The sequence below is a fragment of the Juglans microcarpa x Juglans regia genome, chromosome 1D (genome assembly GCF_004785595.1).
Source record: "Juglans microcarpa x Juglans regia isolate MS1-56 chromosome 1D, Jm3101_v1.0, whole genome shotgun sequence".
Lineage (NCBI taxonomy): Eukaryota > Viridiplantae > Streptophyta > Magnoliopsida > Fagales > Juglandaceae > Juglans > Juglans microcarpa x Juglans regia.
This window is the reverse complement of record NC_054594.1, coordinates 41,879,982-41,902,462: the sequence shown is the minus strand read 5'-3', so window position 1 is coordinate 41,902,462 and position 22,481 is coordinate 41,879,982. Positions and strand designations below refer to the sequence as shown.

At 35.9% G+C, this 22,481-nt stretch overlaps 3 protein-coding genes across 5 annotated transcripts; 1 reads left to right on the top strand and 2 right to left on the bottom strand.

The window, feature by feature from the left end:
* Window positions 1-4,762: 4,762 nt before the first annotated feature.
* Window positions 4,763-11,377, top strand: LOC121258298 (inactive protein kinase SELMODRAFT_444075). Of its 3 annotated transcripts, none has more exons than XM_041159785.1 (10): window positions 4,763-4,978; window positions 5,689-6,580; window positions 7,271-7,425; window positions 7,516-7,610; window positions 7,792-8,834; window positions 9,195-9,355; window positions 9,683-9,759; window positions 10,013-10,160; window positions 10,381-10,530; window positions 10,922-11,377. In XM_041159785.1, the coding sequence occupies exons 2-10, from the start codon at window positions 6,400-6,402 to the stop codon at window positions 11,153-11,155; spliced, it is 2,244 nt and encodes a 747-aa protein (XP_041015719.1). In that variant the 5' UTR covers window positions 4,763-4,978; window positions 5,689-6,399; the 3' UTR covers window positions 11,156-11,377. The 3 variants fall into 3 exon arrangements, with proteins under 3 accessions (XP_041015719.1, XP_041015702.1, XP_041015711.1); XM_041159768.1 differs by having other exon boundaries at window positions 4,763-5,000; XM_041159777.1 differs by having other exon boundaries at window positions 4,763-5,177.
* A 1,424-nt stretch (window positions 11,378-12,801) lies between these two features.
* LOC121260653 (protein WHI4) lies at window positions 12,802-16,667 on the bottom strand. Its single transcript, XM_041162600.1, has 10 exons — window positions 16,313-16,667; window positions 15,697-15,759; window positions 15,247-15,328; window positions 15,056-15,130; window positions 14,741-14,819; window positions 14,543-14,582; window positions 13,994-14,097; window positions 13,537-13,606; window positions 13,189-13,271; window positions 12,802-13,096 (listed from the first exon to the last, which is right to left on the bottom strand). Exons 1-10 carry the CDS (start codon window positions 16,520-16,522, stop codon window positions 13,066-13,068), a joined length of 837 nt encoding a protein of 278 aa, XP_041018534.1. The 5' UTR covers window positions 16,523-16,667; the 3' UTR covers window positions 12,802-13,065.
* A 1,374-nt stretch (window positions 16,668-18,041) lies between these two features.
* On the bottom strand, window positions 18,042-18,947 carry LOC121261320 (PRA1 family protein F3-like). The gene has a single exon (XM_041163640.1). The coding sequence runs from the start codon at window positions 18,788-18,790 to the stop codon at window positions 18,218-18,220; it is 573 nt and encodes a 190-aa protein (XP_041019574.1). The 5' UTR covers window positions 18,791-18,947; the 3' UTR covers window positions 18,042-18,217.
* Window positions 18,948-22,481: the final 3,534 nt, after the last annotated feature.

Here is a 22,481-nt window from a genome sequence, read left to right as displayed (position 1 = left end):
AGTAAAACACTTTTTCTGAGTTCTGCATCTTCTTTTTGTCTTTATTCTTCTTTCTCATCCTCTTAGATATTTTATAGTTAGTTTAATATAATCCCATTTTGTTAAAAAGCAATATATATATATAAATATTTTAATCATAAAAAAATTATACGAATAAATTTATAAATTGACGTGATTTGATATAATATGTCAAATTATAAAATTATTTTTATTATAAAATAGATATAATAGATTACATAAAATCACGTCAATTTGTAAACTTACTTTATATAATTTTTTTGTGTCTAAATCAGTTCTTATATATATAAAGATTAGAATTTTACTTCTAATCGAGTTAAGAAAAAACCTTTGTTCAATCCGATTTCTTTTAAAGTTTGTTTGGATACTTAGATATATATAAAAGATTAGAATATTGTGAATGATAATGAAATGATTTAACTTACGAAGTTTTATTAAGTTTTGAAAAATGAGAGATAAAAAGTTGAACAAAAATCCTATAAAGTTACAAAAATATTAATTTTATTTTAAAGTTTGAAAATGCTATATTGATTTTATATTTTGTTTTAAAATTTGTAAAAGCTATAAGGATCAGATAATAATTAAATAAAAAAGTTGAACTTTGAAATTCTAAAATGTTTTGTGTTTGGATGATATTTGACAAATTTAAAAATTTGTTATCTTATCTCATTACCCATGTGTCTTCTCAATTAGTCTTTGTAAAATATATGTTTCCACTTTTACCGTTCATACCAAAAATACATTCAACATTAATGACGTGTTTAATGGGGAGAACATGTTATTTGGTATACAAAATAAATAAATAAAAAACATTTACACTTATCGAGTTATTCGGCTAAAGTCTCTGTACTTATAGCACGGTTTTTAATCTATATCTAAATTTCATTTTAAAAAATGTATTAGTTAAAATAAAAGTTAAATAAAATATTATTTTTTTAATTTAAAAAAATTAAATTATTTATTATATTTCATATAAAAAATTTTAAAAACTATAAAAATTATATAAGATGAAATGCTATTTTATCCGAACCTAACCTTAATGATATTCAATACATGCCTCTTGCTTCTACGAAAACTGTCGCACAAGACAGAAATTATTTTCGTTTATAAGAACTTAAAAAAAAAAAAAAAAAAAAGTGGGGCTAGTGGCATTAAAACTTAATTAGCTTAAAGGAAAATACTAGATCTCCCGCTGGGGTCTAACAAATGTATTTCTATGTATTTTTTTAAAATTTTTTTTATATAAATTTTTTTAACAATTTTAAATATCTAAAAATAATAAAAAATCATAATATTATTAAAAAATATTTTCTTAATCACGAAGTAAAATAAAAAATCATAAAAATATTTTTTTATGATTTTTTATTTTACTTCGTGATTAAGGAAGTATTTTTAATGATTTTTTTTTTTACTTTCTGATTAAAGAAGTGTTTTTTTAATGATGTTTTAAATTTATTTTATTTTTTTAAAATATTTAAAAGTATTAAAAAATATATATAAAAAATAAAAAATAAAATACTACACCCAGTAGGGCTGTAGCATATTATCCTTGAGCATTCTCATTGGATTAGCTAAAGTTAAAATACATTTTTGATGAATGTAAAATGAATTTAACTTTTAACTATTCTATTCATATAAGTTTCCACATTGGAATAGTCATTTTTACATTATATGACAATAAAATAATAAAAGATGAACTTGGTTTTGGCTATTCACATTAAATCTCTACATTGAATTATCCATTTATTCATGAGTAATTAATAATTTCAAAAATATTTCATTTTTTTTTAATTATGAAATTATTTATTTTATCATGTTTTACTATTTATAATATTATATATTAATTAGTAATCATATTCTAATTAAATTATAGATTAAAAATAGAAACTGGAGAGACTTTGATGGAGATCTCAGGAGAGAGAAACAAATGATATAAAATAGATTTGATGAATAAACAGTATCTTTCAAATTTAAAAATTATTTTAGAAGTTACTGTAGCTATATTCCAAATATTTGGCATATAACTATTCCAATGTGATATATTTTATGATTCAATAGTTAAATTATCATTGGATTAACTAAAGTTAAAATATATATAACTATTCCAATGTGATATATTTTATGGTTCAATAGTTAAATTCTCATTGGATTTAACTTTTAACTAATCCAATGAGAGTTATAAGCACTCTCATTGGATTAGTTAAAGTTAAAATATATTTTTGATGAATGTAAGATAAATTTAACTTTTAGCTATTCCATTCACATAAGTCTCCACATTTGAATATCTATTTTTTCATTATATGACAATAAAATAATAAAAGATGAATTTAGCTTTGACTATTCATATTAAATCTCTACATTGAATTATCAATTTATTCATGAGTAATTAATAATTTTAAAAATATTTTATTTTTTTTAATTATGAAATTATTTATTTTATTTTATTTTACTATTTATAATATTATATATTAATTAATAATCATATTCTAATTAAATTATGGTTTAAAAATAGAAATTAGAGATATTGATAGAGATATTAAGAGAGAGAAATAAATAATATAAAATAGATTTGATGAATAAAAAGTATCTTTTAAATTTAAAAATTATTTTAAATATTACTGTAAATATTTTAATACGATACATTTTATAATTCAATAGTTATAAGAATGCTTTTTAAGTTAAAATAACGTAGCCCTAGAACAGCATACGGAGTAATCAAGTGTTTCGCAGGTTCGGAAAGCTGAGACACGATCCGGGATACGTGGCGTCAAAACCTGAGTCACGTCAAGTCGCCAAAACGCCTGCCTGCGTTGGGTTACGGTTCCAACCATGCAGAGGGGTGCGCCGTGATCTAACAGAGGATTGGATTTAGATTTGGATTAAACGTTTGCCTCGGGAATTGGTACGAGTACGAATCTGTCTATCAGCTGATAGGGTTGAGGCAGCTAGTAGCTAACCCTGACGGCGATGGGTAACGTCGTGTGGGTCCCTCATTGGGTGGTCACGGTTGGACATCTGTCTGTGGTACTAGCATACTGCAACGGGAGAGGAAGGAGGAGTGAATGCTAACGTGAGCTGTTGGTTAAGTTCACGCTTTGGCATTGATGTCGAGGTTTAAATATTGAATTGTAGAGGAAGGAGTGGCATCGGAAGGGGTTGGTTGGGGAAAACGGGCATGTTTCGCGAGTTATTTACGATTGTGGCAACATTTCTATTTATCTTTGAGAGCTGCTACACTCACCGCTCTCAGCTACTGGTAGAGCTACCTTAGTGATAAGATTTTATTTTATTTTTTTATACATGTATTTTTTAATATTTTTTTAAAAAATAAAAAAATTTATAATATTATTAAAAGGGGCGGCTACTATGCCGCTCCATTTTGACCGCTGGGCGGTATGCCCAGCGTAAATTTTTTTTTTTAAATTTTTTTAACATATTTAAATATATTTAAAAAATAAAAAAAATACACCAATATATTTAAAATTATTTTTTTAATCATTAAGTAAAAAAAATAAAATAAAAAAATAAATTTTGACTAAATATCAAATAGAGGTATCAAATTAAAGAGGTAAAGTAAACTTCATCTTATTAAAAAATACTTTCTTAATGATTAAGTAAAAAAAAATTGAAAAAAACTAAGCGGTAGAATTAAGCGGTAAAATAAAGAGAGGAGTAGTATTATCTTTATGTTTTAGCTGCAGACGGGTTTGACAGAGAAATTCATTACATGTGGCAACTGGAGGGTCAGTGACCATTCATTATTGAGTAATGTGTTTTGTCGGTTCTACAATCTCCACTCTGTTCTTGCCTGCTCTAAAATAAATATTTCAAAATATTTTTGGGATAAAATGTTTATATAAAAATAAATTTATAAATAATATAATTTAATATAAAATATTAGATTATAAGATTATTTTTATCCTAAAATAAATTTAACATATTATATAAAAATACATCTGAATTTATTTTATGAAATTTGAGAATTATTTTTTCTTTCAAATTTATAAAATTCATATATAGTTTTTTTATTTATATAGTTTTTTTTTAAATATTGTTAGCTTATTACTAGTTAGTTTATACTTAACAAAAATTTTATGAGCATATTTTTTACGAACTTCATTAATGTAATTGGTTGTGTCATTTTTTTAATATAAAATAATTATTTTAACTAATCGCATCAATGATGTATATAAATAGTATATAAAAATAACTGTGTATAACAAAACTTTATACTTAATTATAACATATAAATTAAAGGTGTTAAGAAATAATGCTGATAAATCTTAGATTTCGTTTATTTTCATAATTATTTTCGTCTTATATAATTATTTTAAATTTTTACGTAAAATAAAATAAATAATTTAACTTTTTAAATATAAAAATAAAAATAATCTTAAAAAAATATTTTAATAATATTTTATTTAATTTTTAACTTTTATAAAAATTCATCTTATTTCTAAAAACAAACTGACCTTGTGGTACGAAAAATATATACTCTTTAATTTGAACCAAACGAGTATAGGGCCCACAAATTCGTGACCATTTGAAAAACCAGAAAAATCTATTCGCCGCCAATGTTAAATAAGGACAAAGGCCATAAGCCAAAGTTAACCTTTTCCTAAACTTCGCCGCGCCCACACAAATTTTCAAATCTTAAAAACGGAAAACCGGACCATATAACGACGCCGTCTCATACAAAGCGAAGCTGCCCATAGTTGTGTCATGTGTACAAGTTTGAGATTACTAGAGGGTCAAATCCGAAATATGGTCCAAAACCAGGGTGGGGGTTGAAAATTGTCAGTGAAGAGTAGTCGACGAGGATGCACAGGAAAATCAACGAAACCGATTGATTGTGACTATCTGCGGAGACACGGCCGCAGATAATAGAGAGGTGCTTGCTGCATATATTTGTGTGCATGGAGGAAGGAGATCTTAATTCATAATCATTTCCTTGCATACTGTATGTTTCCGTAAACTCGTATGTATCTCTCTCTCGGGATGTAAATTTAGTAGTTGAAAAACCTAAAGGATTGTTCGCTTTGACGCTCTCTTTGTCAGCCTTTGAATTCGATTGATTTAATGTTTGTATGGTTTGTGTTGTGTCTGCCCCGATGTGAAAGAACAGACCAAAAAAACAGTATAGCTCTATTATTTTAGTGGTAATGTTACTTTAGATATTTGAAATAAGGTTAATCTGTTCGAGTTTGGAGCCTAGTGCGTTTGTTCTTTTCGCGTGAATGGATTGGAATTAATGCTCCTGTTGAATCTACCTCGCTGTTCGTTTTGATTTTTGGAGTCTGTTGTGTTTGTGTGATTGTGTGCGTGTGCGCACTTCTTTAAATTTTTTTTTTCCATTCTGTTGGAGTCTGTTTGGCTGTCGGGAAAATTGAAGTAAAGAGCGAGGAAACTCTGTGTTTTGGATCCCATGCAATACTTTTGTTATTTCCTGAAAAAGAAAAAGAAATAACATGTGACTGGAATGAAGACATGCTCAGTCGGTGAAGTGTCTTCTGATTCTGAACCAAATATAACCATAATGGAAATGTTTTTTCGTTTCTAAATAAATTTCGTTTCGAAAGTTTGCTTCAGTATCTCAGAACCCCAAACAGAGATTTTGTCTTTAATGTGAGGGTACCGATTCTGACTAGAATTTTAATCCGGCTTGTGCAGGGTAGCATTCGGTGGGTTATGAGAGACGGTTTAATTTGAGATTCGTAGAGCTAGTGAAACATTTTAACCGCGACTCTATACGGCCTCAAGACTCACTGGTCATTTCCTCTGCCTATATTTGGCCTGGGTTTTCTCAATTTCGTTTCTAGCGACAAAGAAATCATCTCTGAGTTGGATCCAAATTTTGACAACTCACTTTCACCTTTGGAGCTGTTTCTTTCATCGTTTTGACTCATTGATTTGAAGGCTCGTAGGCAGTCTGCTTTCGCTGCTGTGTCGTCTTTCGTTTTGTATCGCCTTGCATAACAGTGTTCGGATTCTCTTACTATCGAGGCTTCATTCAAGGAGAAACGTGTCTTGCTTTTTGCGCCGAAAGGGTAACTAGATGCAATAACAACGTTACCATTTTGGGAATTTTTATTCCGAGATTTCACCGGTTCAGACAGGACAAGCGAGTGTTCCTAGAGGGGATTTGCGTGAATTGGTGAAAACGGTCTTGTCATTTGTGGCTCCTCTGGTTCTTAATGGAACGGTGAACATGTCGGTGATACATGTCCTTGGAATCCAACATGGTGGGGGCAGAATAATAATGCTTGTGTTTTTGTTTGTGTCGCTTTGGACATGTGCTTCAGCGCTTGTGTTGGAGGGGGTTTGATGGGTTTCGAGAATTGGATCTGCTGAACAAAGAGGTTTGATTGTATTGCGGTGTCCATGAGTCAAGAACATAATCGAGGGAAGCAGGAGAAAAGCTCCGATGGCGCCGAGAAGGTCGTCGTTGCAGTTAAGGCATCAAAGGATATTCCCAAGACAGCTCTGGTGTGGGCCTTGACCCATGTTGTTCAACCTGGAGACTGCATTACATTGCTTGTGGTTGTACCTTCGCAAAGTTCCGGTATCTTTTCTTACCCCTGTTGATCTGTGCTCCTTTTGCTATCGAATTTTTAATTAATTGGTTGTGTTATATAAGTTGATGCCTTATATTGGAATACCCTTCAAAGTCGCTTTTGCACTTTTATCATAATTGATGCTTTCCTTTTATTCCGTCCAAGTTTATGAGGGTGTTAATCTTTATGTCAATCCCCCCGGTACTTTTTTCAGTTTGATGTTTGGTTGTTTAGATTAGTAGTTTATCTTCTTGACCTGCTCGTCAATATTGCTACAGTGGGTTCATTTTCAATTAATGGTAAGAAATTTGTTTCTTGATCCGTATCTTGAGTTTGAGGCTTGATTTCTATGTGTTGCCGAGAAAGTATTGGAGATGACAAAGGGCAGCTGAACCTTGGGTCCTCTCCCTCTACACTGTAATTATAGTTTAATTTTTTGGAAGGAAAAATGTTTCGACATGACCACCTTGCGGACCTTGCTTTTCTGCCATGGATGGTTTTTTTGTTCTGATAACAGTAATAAAACAACTGCCATTGGTTTTGTTGCTAGAGTTATGATTAATATTTAGGGAAGCCCGTTATCAAGATGAAACCTTGGGTTTCGTGCTCCAAAAATCCTGCGAATCCCTTAACACTTTTTAATTATGCTTACTGGTAGATAAGCACCAACTGACACTATTTTTGCCACAATTCTTCAGGAAGGAAACTATGGGTTTTCCCTAGATTTGCAGGGGACTGTGCCAATGGTCACAAGAAATCTCATTCGGGAGCAAGTTCAGAGCAGAAGTGTGATATTACAGATTCGTGCTCCCAAATGATTCTTCAACTTCATGATGTTTATAATCCTAATAAGGTAAGTGGCTTATGTATTTATTTGAATTGTTAAAGATATGCCTCTCCAGTTGTTTCTTCCACTAATTCTCATCCTGATTCTGTTTTGCAGATAAATGTAAAGATAAAAATTGTTTCTGGATCTCCTTGTGGCGCTGTGGCTGCAGAGGCCAATAGAATTCAAGCCAGTTGGGTGGTACTAGACAAGTAATATATTTATTTTTTATTTTTTCCTTTTCACATTTGCTCAGTCTATATGCATAAGATTGTGAGGGACATGAGATATTCTCGAAGTTCTTTCCTTTTGATATCTCCATTAAGAATTTATGTTATTGCTTTTCATTATGCATGTTGGGCCTATCTGATTTATTTATATATTTTTAAACAGACAGCTCAAACATGAGGAAAAACGATGCATGGAAGAGTTGCAGTGTAACATTGTGGTTATGAAGCGTTCCCAGCCAAAAGTGCTCCGCTTGAATTTGGTTGGGCCGGCTAAGAAACTACCCGAAGTAGCATGTTCTTTACCTTCCGAGTTTGATGAAACAACTAAAAAGCACCCCAAAAAGAAAGACGATTCTTTAAATGCCATTCAAGGACCAGTTGTGACCCCATCTAGTAGTCCAGAGCTAGGGACACCATTTACAGCCACTGAAGCTGGAGCTTCATCAGTGTCAAGCTCAGATCCAGGAACTTCACCATTTTTCATCTCAGAGATGAATGGAGATCTTAAGAAAGATGATTCTCTAGTTATTAAACAAAACCAGGATCTTGATGAGACCGGTTCAGACACAGATGGTGAGCATTTATCTTCATCCTCATCAAGTTTGAGGTTCCAGCCTTGGGTGGCTGAATTTGTAAGTTCTACTCATCAGTCCTCACAACACATAGGTGGAAGTTCAAAGAGACACGTTGATGAGCCTCAAGCATCAACATCCAAAGCTTTGCTCGAGAAGTTCTCAAAACTTGATGGAGAAGCTGGAATTGGCATGCTGAACTACAGATCTGATATTGAGTTCAGTGGAAATGTGAGAGAAGCAATATCCTTATCAAGAAATGCACCCCCTGGGCCCCCTCCATTGTGTTCAATATGTCAACACAAGGCACCAGTGTTTGGAAAACCCCCAAGGTGGTTTAGCTATGCTGAACTCGAGCTTGCTACAGGTGGATTTTCACAAGCCAATTTCTTGGCAGAAGGAGGATTTGGATCTGTTCACAGAGGTGTACTTCCAGATGGCCAGGCAGTTGCTGTCAAGCAACACAAATTGGCTAGTTCTCAGGGGGACCTTGAGTTTTGCTCAGAAGTGGAAGTTCTGAGCTGTGCTCAGCATCGAAATGTTGTTATGCTGATTGGGTTCTGTATTGAGGACAGAAGAAGGTTGCTGGTTTATGAATATATATGCAATGGGTCATTGGATTCTCATTTATATGGTAATTTATTTGGAATTAGGAGGGATACATACAGACTGTTTCTGCTATTTCATTTACTAGATTATTACTTCATTTAAAACACAGCTTATGGCGTCTAGAATGAGGAATATTATATTCTGCTGCTTCTGAACTAGATACCGTATGCAGTAATATCCGAACAAACTTACCTATAAAAAAAAAAAAAAAATCTGAACAAACTTGATTAAGTCTTCCCGGATTAGTCTTTAAATCCTACACATTCTCTTTTAATACAATCATGATCATTTTTAGGTTTTTAATATATTACTAGATTAGATTTCTGAAGTTAATTTTCTTGCTAGCTACTCTTGTTAATTTACTGAAGATCTGGGTTTGTTTCAGGACGACATAAAGAGCCATTAGAATGGTCTGCACGACAAAAAATTGCTGTGGGAGCTGCTCGAGGGCTGCGATATCTTCATGAAGAATGTAGGGTGGGTTGCATTGTCCACCGTGACATGCGGCCAAACAACATCCTTATCACCCATGATTTTGAACCACTGGTATGGAAATTTCATAGGGTCCTATCTAATATGGAGAAATTCAACTCTGATGGTTTATTGTTAAGTCTTTGCTGTTGGATCCCTTGACACCAAAGGAGCCTTTTTTGGTTCCCTTCTCTTTAAAGTTAATATTGTGAATATTTTTTTACATATAACAGTTACATCATAGAATATAATGATATTACTTTTTTAAAATTTTCTAGGTCTGTTCTTAGTGAGATTTTGCTTTAGGTGTTTTTCAAGGTGCATCAAATGTGTTATTTCACCTGTTAGTGTGTAGAGAAATTGTGTAGTGTTGTGATCTAGGTTCAACTTTTGCTTTGCAAGGTTGGGGATTTTGGCCTAGCAAGGTGGCAGCCTGATGGGGACACAGGTGTGGAAACTAGAGTAATTGGAACATTCGGGTAAGTACTACAGCCTTTCTTTTTATGCTCTTGTGATACCCCCATTAAGTGATAAGGGTAGGTAAGTGACGTATGGGATCCCACATTGCTTGGGAAAGAGATTCTTGCTCTTTATAATGTTCTAATGGGGCTTCAATTGTATCATTGACTAGTCTTTTTAGAGTATAGGTCATGTGGCTTGGGCCTTCCATTGGGGCCTTACAGCACTACTTTCCCCATGCAATTCAGAATCCAATGATCTGATGTGCTGTAGGTACTTGGCCCCAGAATATGCACAAAGTGGGCAGATCACTGAAAAGGCTGACGTTTATTCTTTTGGGGTTGTATTGGTGGAACTTGTTACTGGAAGAAAAGCAGTGGACCTCAACCGTCCCAAGGGTCAGCAGTGTCTAACAGAATGGGTATGATTTGTTGGATTCTAATTATATTTCTGTTGATCCATGTTGGTCCATCTTGTTTTTATTGAGTGCATAATCAATGAAAATAGATAATGGTGTTCAGAAACATGCTAAGCTCTTGACAAGGCCAAATAGAAAAGAAACAAGTTAAAGTGGTTGCTTCTAGCTGTTGGTTCTTAAGTTGATTCTTGTTAATTTATATATGCCTTTTGATTTGGAACAGGCACGCCCATTATTGGAAGAATATGCCATTGAGGAACTGATTGATCCACGATTAGGGAATAGCTATTCAGAAAATGAGGTCTATTGCATGCTGCATGCTGCATCTTTATGCATACGGCGGGATCCTCATTATAGGCCTCGTATGTCACAGGTAAGAGAAGATTTGAAGAAAACATTAATTGCTTAATTTTGATTTAAAAACAAATACTCAAGGGGTCAGGAACGCCAGTAGGAGGGGTTATGTTGAAATCCTGTCACTCAGAAGATATTCAACAAAAAATATGCAAATGCCCAGACAAGTGGAAAAGATTCCTCTGGATTTATATGAGTGGATGGAAGTGTCAAAGAAACAAATCAAGAGCCGAAATCCGAGGTTTTAAATATTTTGGTTTTTGAGCGTTGTGAGATGAGTGGGAGGCCTGTTTCCCTGAAAAAGAGCAGGCTTGCTTGCTCTAGGTTTCATGGATCAGTAACTTGCTTATAATTAACCCAAATGTCGACTACGACGTGCTTTGGCTTACTTCATGTATTTATTGGTGAAGGTGCTCCGCATACTGGAAGGTGACATGATCATGGATCCTAGCTGCGTGTCAGCACCTGGATATGATGTGGGAAGCAGAAGTGGTCGGATTTGCGGAGAGCAGCAGCAACATTACAGCGGTCCCCTACTGAATGAGGCAATAGGAGGGCTTAGCGGTAAGCTGTCTCTGGGGAATGCGAGGCCACCGTATTGGGAAAGAGACAAAGCAAGGAGGGCTTCATGTGACGATGATTAATAGACAGCTCACCTCACCCATTTAAAACCAAGTGCCAAGTTCGTGATCAGCGCTTTATGTTTTTGCTTTTTTTTTTTTTTTTTTTTTTACCTCTATATTTTTGTCCAAAGCCATCTATATTTTGCTTCGGTATAGTGAGGGATGGTAATGAATTAGCAAGGTTTTGTAATTCTTTAAGAAATGAAAAAATTACGTCTAAAACGGTCACGTTTCCAAACTCAAGTGAACAGGTTTTGTGGACAGCTCACCGCAACCGCGTTGCTCAAAGGTTGTTTTACCTTTCCATATAAAAAAAAAAAAATAGAAAGAAAAATATTAGTTGAATTTATAAAAATGATCAACTGACTTTTTTAATTTTAATTTTAATTTTTTTACTTAATAATTAAAAAAGTGAATATTAATGAATTGATATTTTTTTAAAAATATATAAAAAATGATTAAAAAAGAAGAAGACAATTATAAAAGTGATTTTTGCTACAGTGAATGATTGTGATGGTAGAGCGCGGGGAATATTTTCCCCACTCAATTGCTCGATGAACACATCGACTTCCCAAAGCTACAATATAGTCGTTTTCTTCCAAGAGAATGATTTGGCAATGAGTGGTGCTACGGATCAGTCACTATTCATGACTACAGCTGATCCGTAGCACACGTGACGTGTATTCCCTCTCTTAGCCCCTACCCCCACTTGATTCTCTCTCTCAGCCCACCTAGCCTCACCGTGCGCCACCTGCAGTCATTGGCCACCACCATCAATATCGTTGATGCTCGTGTATTCCTCCCTCACCGCATTGTGTACTCCTTCCTCGCTAAGCAACCGAATCGTGTTTGGTCTCTCTCTGCCATTGTCGGCCATCCATCAGCACCACCGACTGCCTCACCAGCTCCCCCACACCGGCGACCCTCCAACCACCTTCGAGCCTCCACGCGCTGCGTCCTCTCCACTCTCGAAATGGGTTTCACACGGATTTAGTCTCGAAATGCTTCTGCCCTCCCTCGTAAGCCAGCCCAGCCACCACCATCGAGCCCCACGACCTCCTAGTAACCCCCATCGTCGAACACAAGTCACGACAACCCTCCATCGCAGCTCAGATCAGCCCAACCTGAAATGCGTCTCCCTTCTCTCGCCACCATGCTGCCATCGTACACCAGCCCAGCTACCACCACCAAGATCTCGCAACAACCCCCACTGTTGAACCCAATCATGACAACTCACTCCTCCCTCTCTATCGCAGCTCAGATCAAATCCCAGTAGCAATGGAGTGTTTTCAACTTTTTGAATTCCCGCTTAAGGGGGGGGGCCTCGTGGGACTTTGTCAATTTGCTTAGGGATAAATTTGTCAATCTACTTAGCCACATAAAGTGTGTTTTGGATGATGCGTGAACAAGGACCACTCCCAAGACTTTTTCTTTGGGAATGAGCGAGCAAGGGCCGAGGGAAACAAGTGAATCGTTCTTGATACAGTCTTGGGCCCTCGTACCGAATGAAATGATATGTCAGTTTGACAATGTTCCCAAGTTCTTGCTCACAAGCGACCCTGCTTGGCCCACAAGGTCTGTTTTTCTCCTTTGCAACTGATTGACGTGCAATCCAGGAAAACTAAGAATCTAGATAAACGGAAGCCGCCGCAAAAAAGCGCTCCATCTTTCACAAACTCAAAAGGAGAACGTCAATTAACAGGATGGATCTCAGTTCTAGTCAAACTTCAACCTTTGTTACAATTTCAGACGCAGCAATTTCCTAGAGCTTTACACCGTTGGTTTCAAAATCCAGCTTACTAGTAAGATCAAGAGATGCAATTATAATGTATGATCGAAATAAAAAGTTCTGCAAAGTTGTCACCTCCGACCCTTTTCTTATGCATCGAAAATTGACTTCATAGCATAGAAGCTTTTGACGACATTTCCCCCTACCGTTTCCTCATTTTAGACCTTGCATACCTAAAGAGCAGGAGTCCAAATATAACGGTCAATCAAAACGAAATGCAATTATTACACAGAGCTATATAATTTCTTGAGAAATAAGAAAATACTCTATATGCATGCCACCCCTATCTGATGATGGTAACAAGCTCCCCTGAAGTTCCTCCATTACTTTATTTGCTTGTTCGATTTCCTGCCAAAATAAACACATTAAAATCATATTAATTATGTGACTCAACTGAGGTTTGGCTAAGAATCAAATGCCAGCTAATAACATGGATTTTAACATTTAGCCAAAGAGAGCAGGTTTAACTTTTCATGTTTGAATCAAGTCGAGCACATCATTTTTCTATATACAAGTTTACAACCCAGACCAATTCTGCTTTTTAGTAAACCGTGCCTATAATTTCCAGTATGAAGTAACATATAAAAGATTCCTGGCATGATGTACGGGATACCTCAAAGTCTGCAAATGCAACTGGCATTCCACTTTTAGCACGCAAAATGAGCATATTGAATCCTGGATACCTGACAAAAAGGAAGGATAAAGAATTGAATCCACCACGTTTTCTGATCGGCAAATCAGTCGTTAATGAACACAATAGTTATATGGACATGGAGAGAGCCTGTATTTTCCCTTCGCCAAGGAGAAAAAAGCAGGAGCATGAGATATACATATATATATATATAGAGTAATTCTACATACAACCGTGAAGTGCGTAAACGCCGCGTAATTACTTTGAAAAAGAGGGGTCCATTATTAAAAAATTAATTTTTTTTCATGTGAGTCCCATGTTTGATTCACTTTTTTCAAAGTGATTACGTGGCGGTTGCACAATTCACAGTTGCAAATATCTTATATATATATATATATATATAGAGAGAGAGAGAGAGAGAGAGAGAGCTGCAACTCACTGAGATAGTGCTTGCTTCAGTTCATCTTCAGTGCAGTTCGGTCCTAGATTTGCAATAAATAGAGTGGAACATGGTCCTCCATCGACAGGTTTCTCTGCCTGCTCCTGCAGAAGGCAATCAATAGCAAGATCAGCATCAAACATGTTAATGCAGAATTACATGAGTAGCCTTACCTACAAATTAATCTTCACATGAACTTAACAAACTTTTGCGTAACCATTGCAGAAGAAATTTAAAATTTTATACAGCAAGATCCCACCAAATATATAACACACACACATTGTTTGTTACAGCATCAAAACTTTGTTGTACTACTAATCACTTTTAGTAAGGTCAATAGAGTATAGAAGACTTCTGGTGAATGTTTTGAGACAGGAACATACAGATTGTATCAACAAAACATCCTTCACATTTTAAATACGAAAGACAATTGATTATATCTATGTGGAACCAGAGGAGAACACTGTTTACACATCACTGTTTCTGCAACTGATGAATACATAGAAGAATCGATCTCATGTATATTTATAAAAAAAACTCAGTACTGACCGAAGCCACAACATTGTCAGGACCACCAGCCGTCTCGCTGCTGCACATTACCAGACAGAAATAGCAATAGTGATCCAAATGATGATTCGACAGAACTTTAAAAAAAAAAAAGACTGCGGTTTATTCACCAGGCACTATGAAGTTCATAATAGAGAACTTTCTTATAAAACTATTACTGTGTTTATGAGTGCTTTCAACCTTTTTGAGGTCACTAAATCATCATTCTCGCCGGATTCAGGATTCTCAGTCCCTGATGGTTCATCAGATTCACTGTCTCCTGAACGTGCAAAGAAGGGCCACACAAGTGAGCCACATAATCAAGTTCAGAAGGGAATGCCCGTTTCTAGTGAAAGATTAGATTACACAAGCAATTTATTTTCTTCTTTCTTTTTATGGAGCAATGATAAGATGATAAGAAATATATATGGGGTGCTTGGCTCAAATGACGAAAGTAGCAACTGAGACCACAATTATCCTCTCCAATGAAATTTCTTGATTATTACAGAACATTACCATCGTCGCCAGATGTTTCTTGGGCATTTGTGTCAGACTTAGTTCTTTTATCTATAACAACATAGGCTCCACTACCTGTCCAAGCAAGAAAAAACAACCCATGAAGAGACTGAAATCAAAGATCACAGCAAACCAGTATTTGTTAGTCCATGGAACAAAAAGTTGAATCAGTATGACACAAAATTATGGACCTGGTTTTCGTTTTCTCCTGGAGTTTGATCTCGCAAGCTCAATATGAAGAACAGATCCAGTTTGAGGATCAAATTTTACACCCTGAACACAACAATCATGGGGAAAACAGAATCAGAAAGACTGCAAGTTTCACAATCCAAAAGTTCTTGTCAGGGAAGAGATAAAAAAATTCTCATCGGTCCAATTTCCCTATAGGCCATCCAACAAGAAAATTGAACGATAAATGCACTTGAGTTCAAACCCCAATACCTAATAAGTTACTTAAATATTGATTTCTGAAGATAGTGTGTCAAATTTTAAATTGTCTTCAAGCCCTTGAATATAATATTACACAGAATGACATTGGCAAAAAAAGAAGGTAATGCCGAACAAGACAATAAAAAAACCAAACCAGACGGCAGGTATACGCGTTGAAAGAAACCATTATGGTGATGGAAATAAGTTCTCACATTTAAAGCGTGCAGTGCTGCTATTGCTGATTGATGATTGAAGAAGGTGGCAAATGCCACGACCTGCGAAAAATAATAAGAACCTTCCAATGTGTTATCTAGCCCACTTAAATCATCATCATCATCAAACGTCCATTGAAGACTCTAAATTGGAGACCACAATTACTAACCAGGACTTGACACTCTTGACAAGCAATGTAAAACTCTAAATTATCTCTAGTTGTAGAGAAAATGCCGTAAAAACAACACACGCACGCACACAGAAAACCCTTATAATATCAGAATTCTCATTAATTCATTGTAACGGGATCAAAAAAGTTTCCGAATTCACCAGAGTCGATGATACTCATAAAAATCTTCTTTGTTCATCTAATATTTTTCTAGATAACGAAGCAGAGAAAAAATGAAGCTCAAAATTCACAAACTTAGGACCAACAGCCTCCACTCAACCAATCGAGGTCTTTATCATCAAAAGTTCAACGAAGCAACAGAACATTGACATTTTTTCATTTTTCCTGTTAAGCGGGATTTTAGGTTTTCCTATGGCTATTATTTTCTCGGGAACCAAACAAAGAGTGAAAATCTTATAAAGAAAAATTAAGGAGAAGAGAAGAACCTGGTTTCCGCGGCCGGTGTACTTCAGCTGGCAAGAGTCAAAACCGGGGCGGCGGCGGAATAGATTGTGAATCTCACGCGCCTTTACGTCGTCGGGGAGCCCCGACACGAAGAGCGTGTTGATTCTGCCCCGGTCATCGTTGAAGTCTACTTGTTGTGGCTGTGGTTGGTGGTGGAGGTAGTAGGGATCGTATGGCTGGTGATGAGCCATCTCGGCTGCTGATATCGGAAAGAAGGTGGCTTTTGCGGGGCCTTCCGGCGGTGCCGGTGATGGTGAAGCTGATAGTTCAGAGGATTCGGTGTGGGAGAAGCTTGAGGTTTTAGCTTTTAATCATTCACCAAGGGTCCCGCATAAAAATTAATGCTATTACGACGACATAACTTTGAATGTTTTCGTCATTCTTGTTAGTCGTTAAAACGCATTAAGGCGATATTCTCTGTTTTAATCGCGACTTTGTTCGAATCAATAAAGGAGGCTATGGAGGCGAACGTTTCTGATTTATGGAGGCGAATAAACAAGCCCTTAATAATTTTTACCATTTTTTTTTTTGTTTATTTCTTAGATCTATTTTCCTTTGATAATTTTCCAAAGAACCCATAAAAATGACTCTTTTTGGTTGGTAATATGAAAAATAGTAGAATCCCATTTTACCATAAAAAAAAAAAAAAATTATTAACTTTATATTAACCAGAGAATCATTTGATACAAAACATTTGTTTTAATAAAATTAAGGCTGCGTTTAGTTATAAAATTCAATTGAATTCAGTTTTATTTTAAATTGAGTCTAACATCCAAACACTCAACTCTTAAATTATTAAACTCATCTCAACTCAAAACTTCATTATACGTGAGACTCACAATATTTTTTAACTTCTCATAAAAAAGTATTAAATTTATCTTAACATCTAAACACATTTTGAAACTCATTTTATATGTACCCCACATAACCTTTTCTACTATTCGATTCACTACTATTCATAAAGAATTGAACTCAACTAAACATTCAAATGCAGCAGATACAAAACGAGGGATGTGAGTCATGAGACCCCAATAATAACATCACATATCATAGCAACTGATACGGTGCAAAAAAGATAAAAGAGATTGAAAAACGGAGCTAAAAATTTGGTTAATTCTCATATTTTCTAGACCAAGATATTAAGAAAGGGATCGCCAGGGATCACAGTTGCTGAAAAAATCAATCATATTATTATTATGTACTGATTTGATTTGTCTACTACAGTCTACAATGAGAAATCCTAGATTCCTAGTGGAGCTCCGCACGGCAGTACTGCTGGGAAATAAAGAGTGCATGATAGGCGTGTTAAAGCTCGCCCAACACTAAAAATCCTAGAAACCATGGGCATTATGTTGGGCAATGGGAATGATTCAGCTGTCTGAGCGAGCATCTATCTATCTTCCTTAAAAACATGAATCAGCATCTATCTAATCTAAGGACGGTCTCAACTAACTGAAGCCCTTCTTTTATTTTTTTCCTCACCTCGAGCTTGAAAAATTAAATGCAGTAACAGAGCCAGCCACATGCTTATGGCCCATTTTATTTGCCAAAATTAAATCTATCAACCACACCATTTTGAAATGGGGGACCGTCAATCTCGCAGGCCAACGTGGCGTTGTCCAATTTTATGACATTGCCCCTTTAAAAAAGAAAAATATTGCTATTAGGGTCCCAAAGAAAGTGGCAGAAGATATGGACAACAGGTACATGAATCCCTTAAAAGCTCACAACTACTAGAAAAAGTAGGACAACGATCAATACTGCTCACTCCCATCAACAATTAAAAACCTCAACGAATAATTAAACTGTAAAGAAAAACACATTTCTTGTTTACTGGGTCACCAAAAATCAAATTGGCCAATTGGAAAAAATAACACAATTTTAATTTAAGAGGGAATAGATCCGGGGCTACCGCCAACTCCGGTCATCAAGCCAGCCGCCTCTTCATCCAAGAACAGATCGTCGGTCCTCCTCACGACTGCGTGCACCAGGACAAGCACCACGCCGATCAACAGCGCCACCAGAATATTCAACGTGGCTTTCGTCAGCAACAAAAACACAACCGTCAGAACCGCCAGCACGATCAGCACCACCCTGTCATCGATCGTGCGGTTGAAGATCGCCAGCGGCTCGTCGCGCAGGAAGTAGAGGAACAGCCACACGGCCATCATGACCACGAACACGATGAGCGATATGGGGTGCCACAGCAGGCTGAGGAAGAGGATAAGCAGGACGATGATGGCGTAGTTCATGCGGAAGAAGCCGACGTTGGTGCGGACCCTGGAGAAGACATCGGCTAGGCTGGAGGGGAGGCCGAGAGCGCGGAAGTTGAACATGAGCTTCCATGGGCGGCGGGTGCCGAGGCCGGCCTTGATCCTCTCTTTGGCACGAGAGAGGTATTCGAGATTCGTAGAAGGTCCCGGCGCGGAAGATGTCGGGATGGTGCCGTAGGATGTCATGTTGGAGAGTTTGAATATTTGGTTGGATTGAAAGAGTATGGAAAACTAAAACAAAGATGAAGATGACGATGGGTTTGTGACTGTGTGTTGTATAGTGAGAGAAGGGAACGTGGGGAAGGAGTAATGGTGGAATTGAAATATAAATTAGAGAGGAAATATGGGGAGGGGAGGAGCATATAATAAGATGGGTGGAGGTGCATTTCCCGGGGTGGGGGGTAGCAGGGCTTGATGGGGGCACACCTTTGTTGCATGTGAATTATGATCAACCCAACAACAGAATGGGGAATATCAATTATGATTAACCCCCAAATTGGGTTAGGGTTAGGACAATAGATACATTTCAAAAGAAACAGGACAATTTTGATGTGATTGGATTAAGTGTAATTACACATCCCCTCTTGAATTTCACCATGTGTTTGTATAGTAATGAAAATGGCTTTAATCATTCCAAGTGAAACAATGTCATTTTTGTAACTTTGGGAGGAGCATATAATCATTTTTTAAAAAGATTGTACGGTATTTATGTACTTCACGACTATATCTAATATTATTAATAAAATTATATCTCTCGTGTGGCTCATCTTTAGAAATGTATCAAAATATGATTGTATAGTAAAATATATGATGAAAATCAATACTCATTTGAGAAATGAATGGTTGGGATTTGGAAAGCGGATGGCACGTGATACAGGGTAAGTGCAGGCTGGTACATCTCGTTTTCCTTGAATAATGGTGGATCCAAAGGGCCCTAACCTTCCAACTACTGGTCCAACGAGGGATAAGTCGGACTCTTATGCGGATAAGACCACCCTAAGCGTCGTGGGGACGGCAATGTCTCAACAAGGCCGGCCAGCTTGGGCACGTGGCGTGTTGGAAGGTCCGAAAAACTTTTTCTCTTTCTTTTGGGAGTGGCGGTTTGTTTTGCGGAAAATGATTTAAATATAATATTTTACATAATTATATTTTAAATGAGAAATAATTTTATAAAAAATCCCGCTACGTACAAGCAACTTGATGCAAAGATGCGCACGAATCTAACGTCATTACTTTTTGTTTTTTGTATTTTTGATTTTTAAAATGAAAAACAACGTAGAAGAAAAAAAAAGCTCCATCATAACTGTCCTTCGTTGGCCCGTTTCTTTGTTTCTCAGTGTTTAATGTCCTCAGACTTATATATCGAAAATAGAAATAATTTCACATCTCCTAAATAATTATTCTAGATCCAATTAAAACCCTTAGCATTGACACAAAGCATAAAGCTCAATACATTTAGCTAGTAGGTTGTTCATTTTCTCCGAGAACAACAAGTGAAATACCAAATGCATCCAAAGAACAATAACAATTGAAATATCGCAGGAGGATATGGAGTTATGTAGAACGAGATGGGAGATGAGATAAAGGAAAAAAAGAGAAGAATGGAATAGGGGAACACAACAGGAAATGGAGAATGATAGGTTAGGGTTAGGGATCTTGAAGATGAAGGAGGATTTCGTAAGTAAAAACTGAAAGGAACGTGGAGGAGATGGAAGATAAATTTTGAAACGCATCGTTTTGTACAAAATCTTGTTCCCTGCCTGCACGACTACACTCTCCCACAACTCTCTCTTAAATGAAACGCCCTGTTTCATTTATGACCTGGAATCTCAAGATGTGATTCGTTCTTAATGGGTACTTGAAATCGCCTGAGTATAGAAATTTTTTTTTATAAAATATCTTATAAAAGTAACATTATTTTATAAAAATATTCTCATTTTATAATATTATTGTGTAATATATTGTGTATATCATTACTCTTATTTTACATTGGCCAACGAGTGGAGTCCACAGGAGCAAAATGTCGATACTTGGCATGAGAAGTGAAAATGCTTTTATAACAATAATTCTATTTATTATCTCTACACTATGTTATATATGAAAAAAAAATTAATATATATAATATATAGTGTAGGATGATGTATAACAAAATCCGAAATACTTCAAATAAGGTCAAAACAGAAAATGCAACATGGATACATGATGTAAGAGGATTTGCCTATCACGCCACGTGGAAGTTCTAAATTATGAAGAGCTTGCGATCATTTTTCTTTGTACGTGTATGTATGAGATGATGGAGCTCAATATTAAATACGTGTCAATTTTGTGTGTAATTATTGAGATAAGTACAAAAATAGCAGTCGGTAAATATTCAGATGAAGATAAACATAGTGGTCGATTCTGAATTGATAAAGGTTCTTAATCAAGAAATATGTAGGTCCTACATGACCCACTAGGATTATCTTCTCTTGTTAATTTTTTTAGATTACTTGGAAAGATGAAAGAAATAAAATGAGGACAAAATATGGACTTTTTACTTTCATTATTCATATTCATGGACCCTATGCTGTCTTTGAGGCTCTTTTGTTAAGCCATACTCGTTTTTAGTTGGGCCTAAAAGGAACGCCCACCTCGTAAAAAATAAATAAAAGATTAAAAGAAAGAATGTTTGGGTTTTCCGAATTCAATCTTTTTTTTTTCCTTTCTAAGAAGAGAAGGGAATCTCAAATTTATTGATAACCCTTACTTGTGGTAGAAAAAATTTATAGTTACATCTAGATGCCGGGAGAATACAAATAAGCATAAAAATCCAAAAACCAAGCCTCAAAAATCGTAAAGCAACTAGATAAAGTACAAGGAAACCTAAAAGGTAAAGCAAGAGACATAAGCAATATAAGAACCTACAAAAGGGACACAAGCAAGTGAGATTATCAAAACAAAAATGAGCACGAACAACCTACAAGGAATGACATTAAGAGATTTGCAGATAAGGAAGGCCAATTTTGTCCATGCGAAGAAGACATCTTAAACTGGTAGGTAACATGCAGCTATCTCCAGATCAGTCCATTTTTGAACCCTCAGCTCCACTCTTGGCAAGGGAATCAGTTACGGCGTTTCCTTCCTTAAAAATATGTTTCACGATGTACTCTATAGATTCCAGATAAACAATTAGCTCATCCCAGAAATCTTCTAAATATCAAATATTACATTCACCCTTAGTTACCCAATCCACAAGAATTTGGGAATCAGTCTCAATTTCAATCTTGTAAAAGCCAAGTTGATAGCACATTCGAATCCTTTCCAATAAACTTCTCATTTCAGCAAAGTTATTAGAGCCCTGACTTAAGAAGATAGAATAAGCTGCACACAAATTTTTATTATTGTCCCGAATAGCACCCCCTGCTCCTGACGGTCCCGGGTTACCAAAACTACTCCCATCTGTGTTAAGTTTTACCCAACCCTGTTGGGGCTTGTGCCATCTTACCACACGAACCTTCTTAGGTTTTGGAAGTAAAACCGGGATCCCTAACCGATTTAAAATAGCCACATCCTGATTGGGTAGCCTCAACACCTTCATGATCATTTGCATAATCTGGCGAAGCCACAATTTTATAGTGTGCCAAATAGACTCAATCGTGTCAGCCTTATCTTCAAACCTGGCTTTGCAGCACCTCTGCCAAAGCTTCCAAGATACTATCGAGGGGAGGAGACCAAAAATAGTTCGTAATTGAGAATACTTACCAGCACGATGGAACCAAAAATTTATTTGCCCCTGCCAGTTTTGAAAAATACCTATATGCACCCCTAAATGAGTCGCAGCCAGATGCTAAATTTGTCGAGCAAAGTCACCAGTGCAAAGAACATGATTAAGATCTTC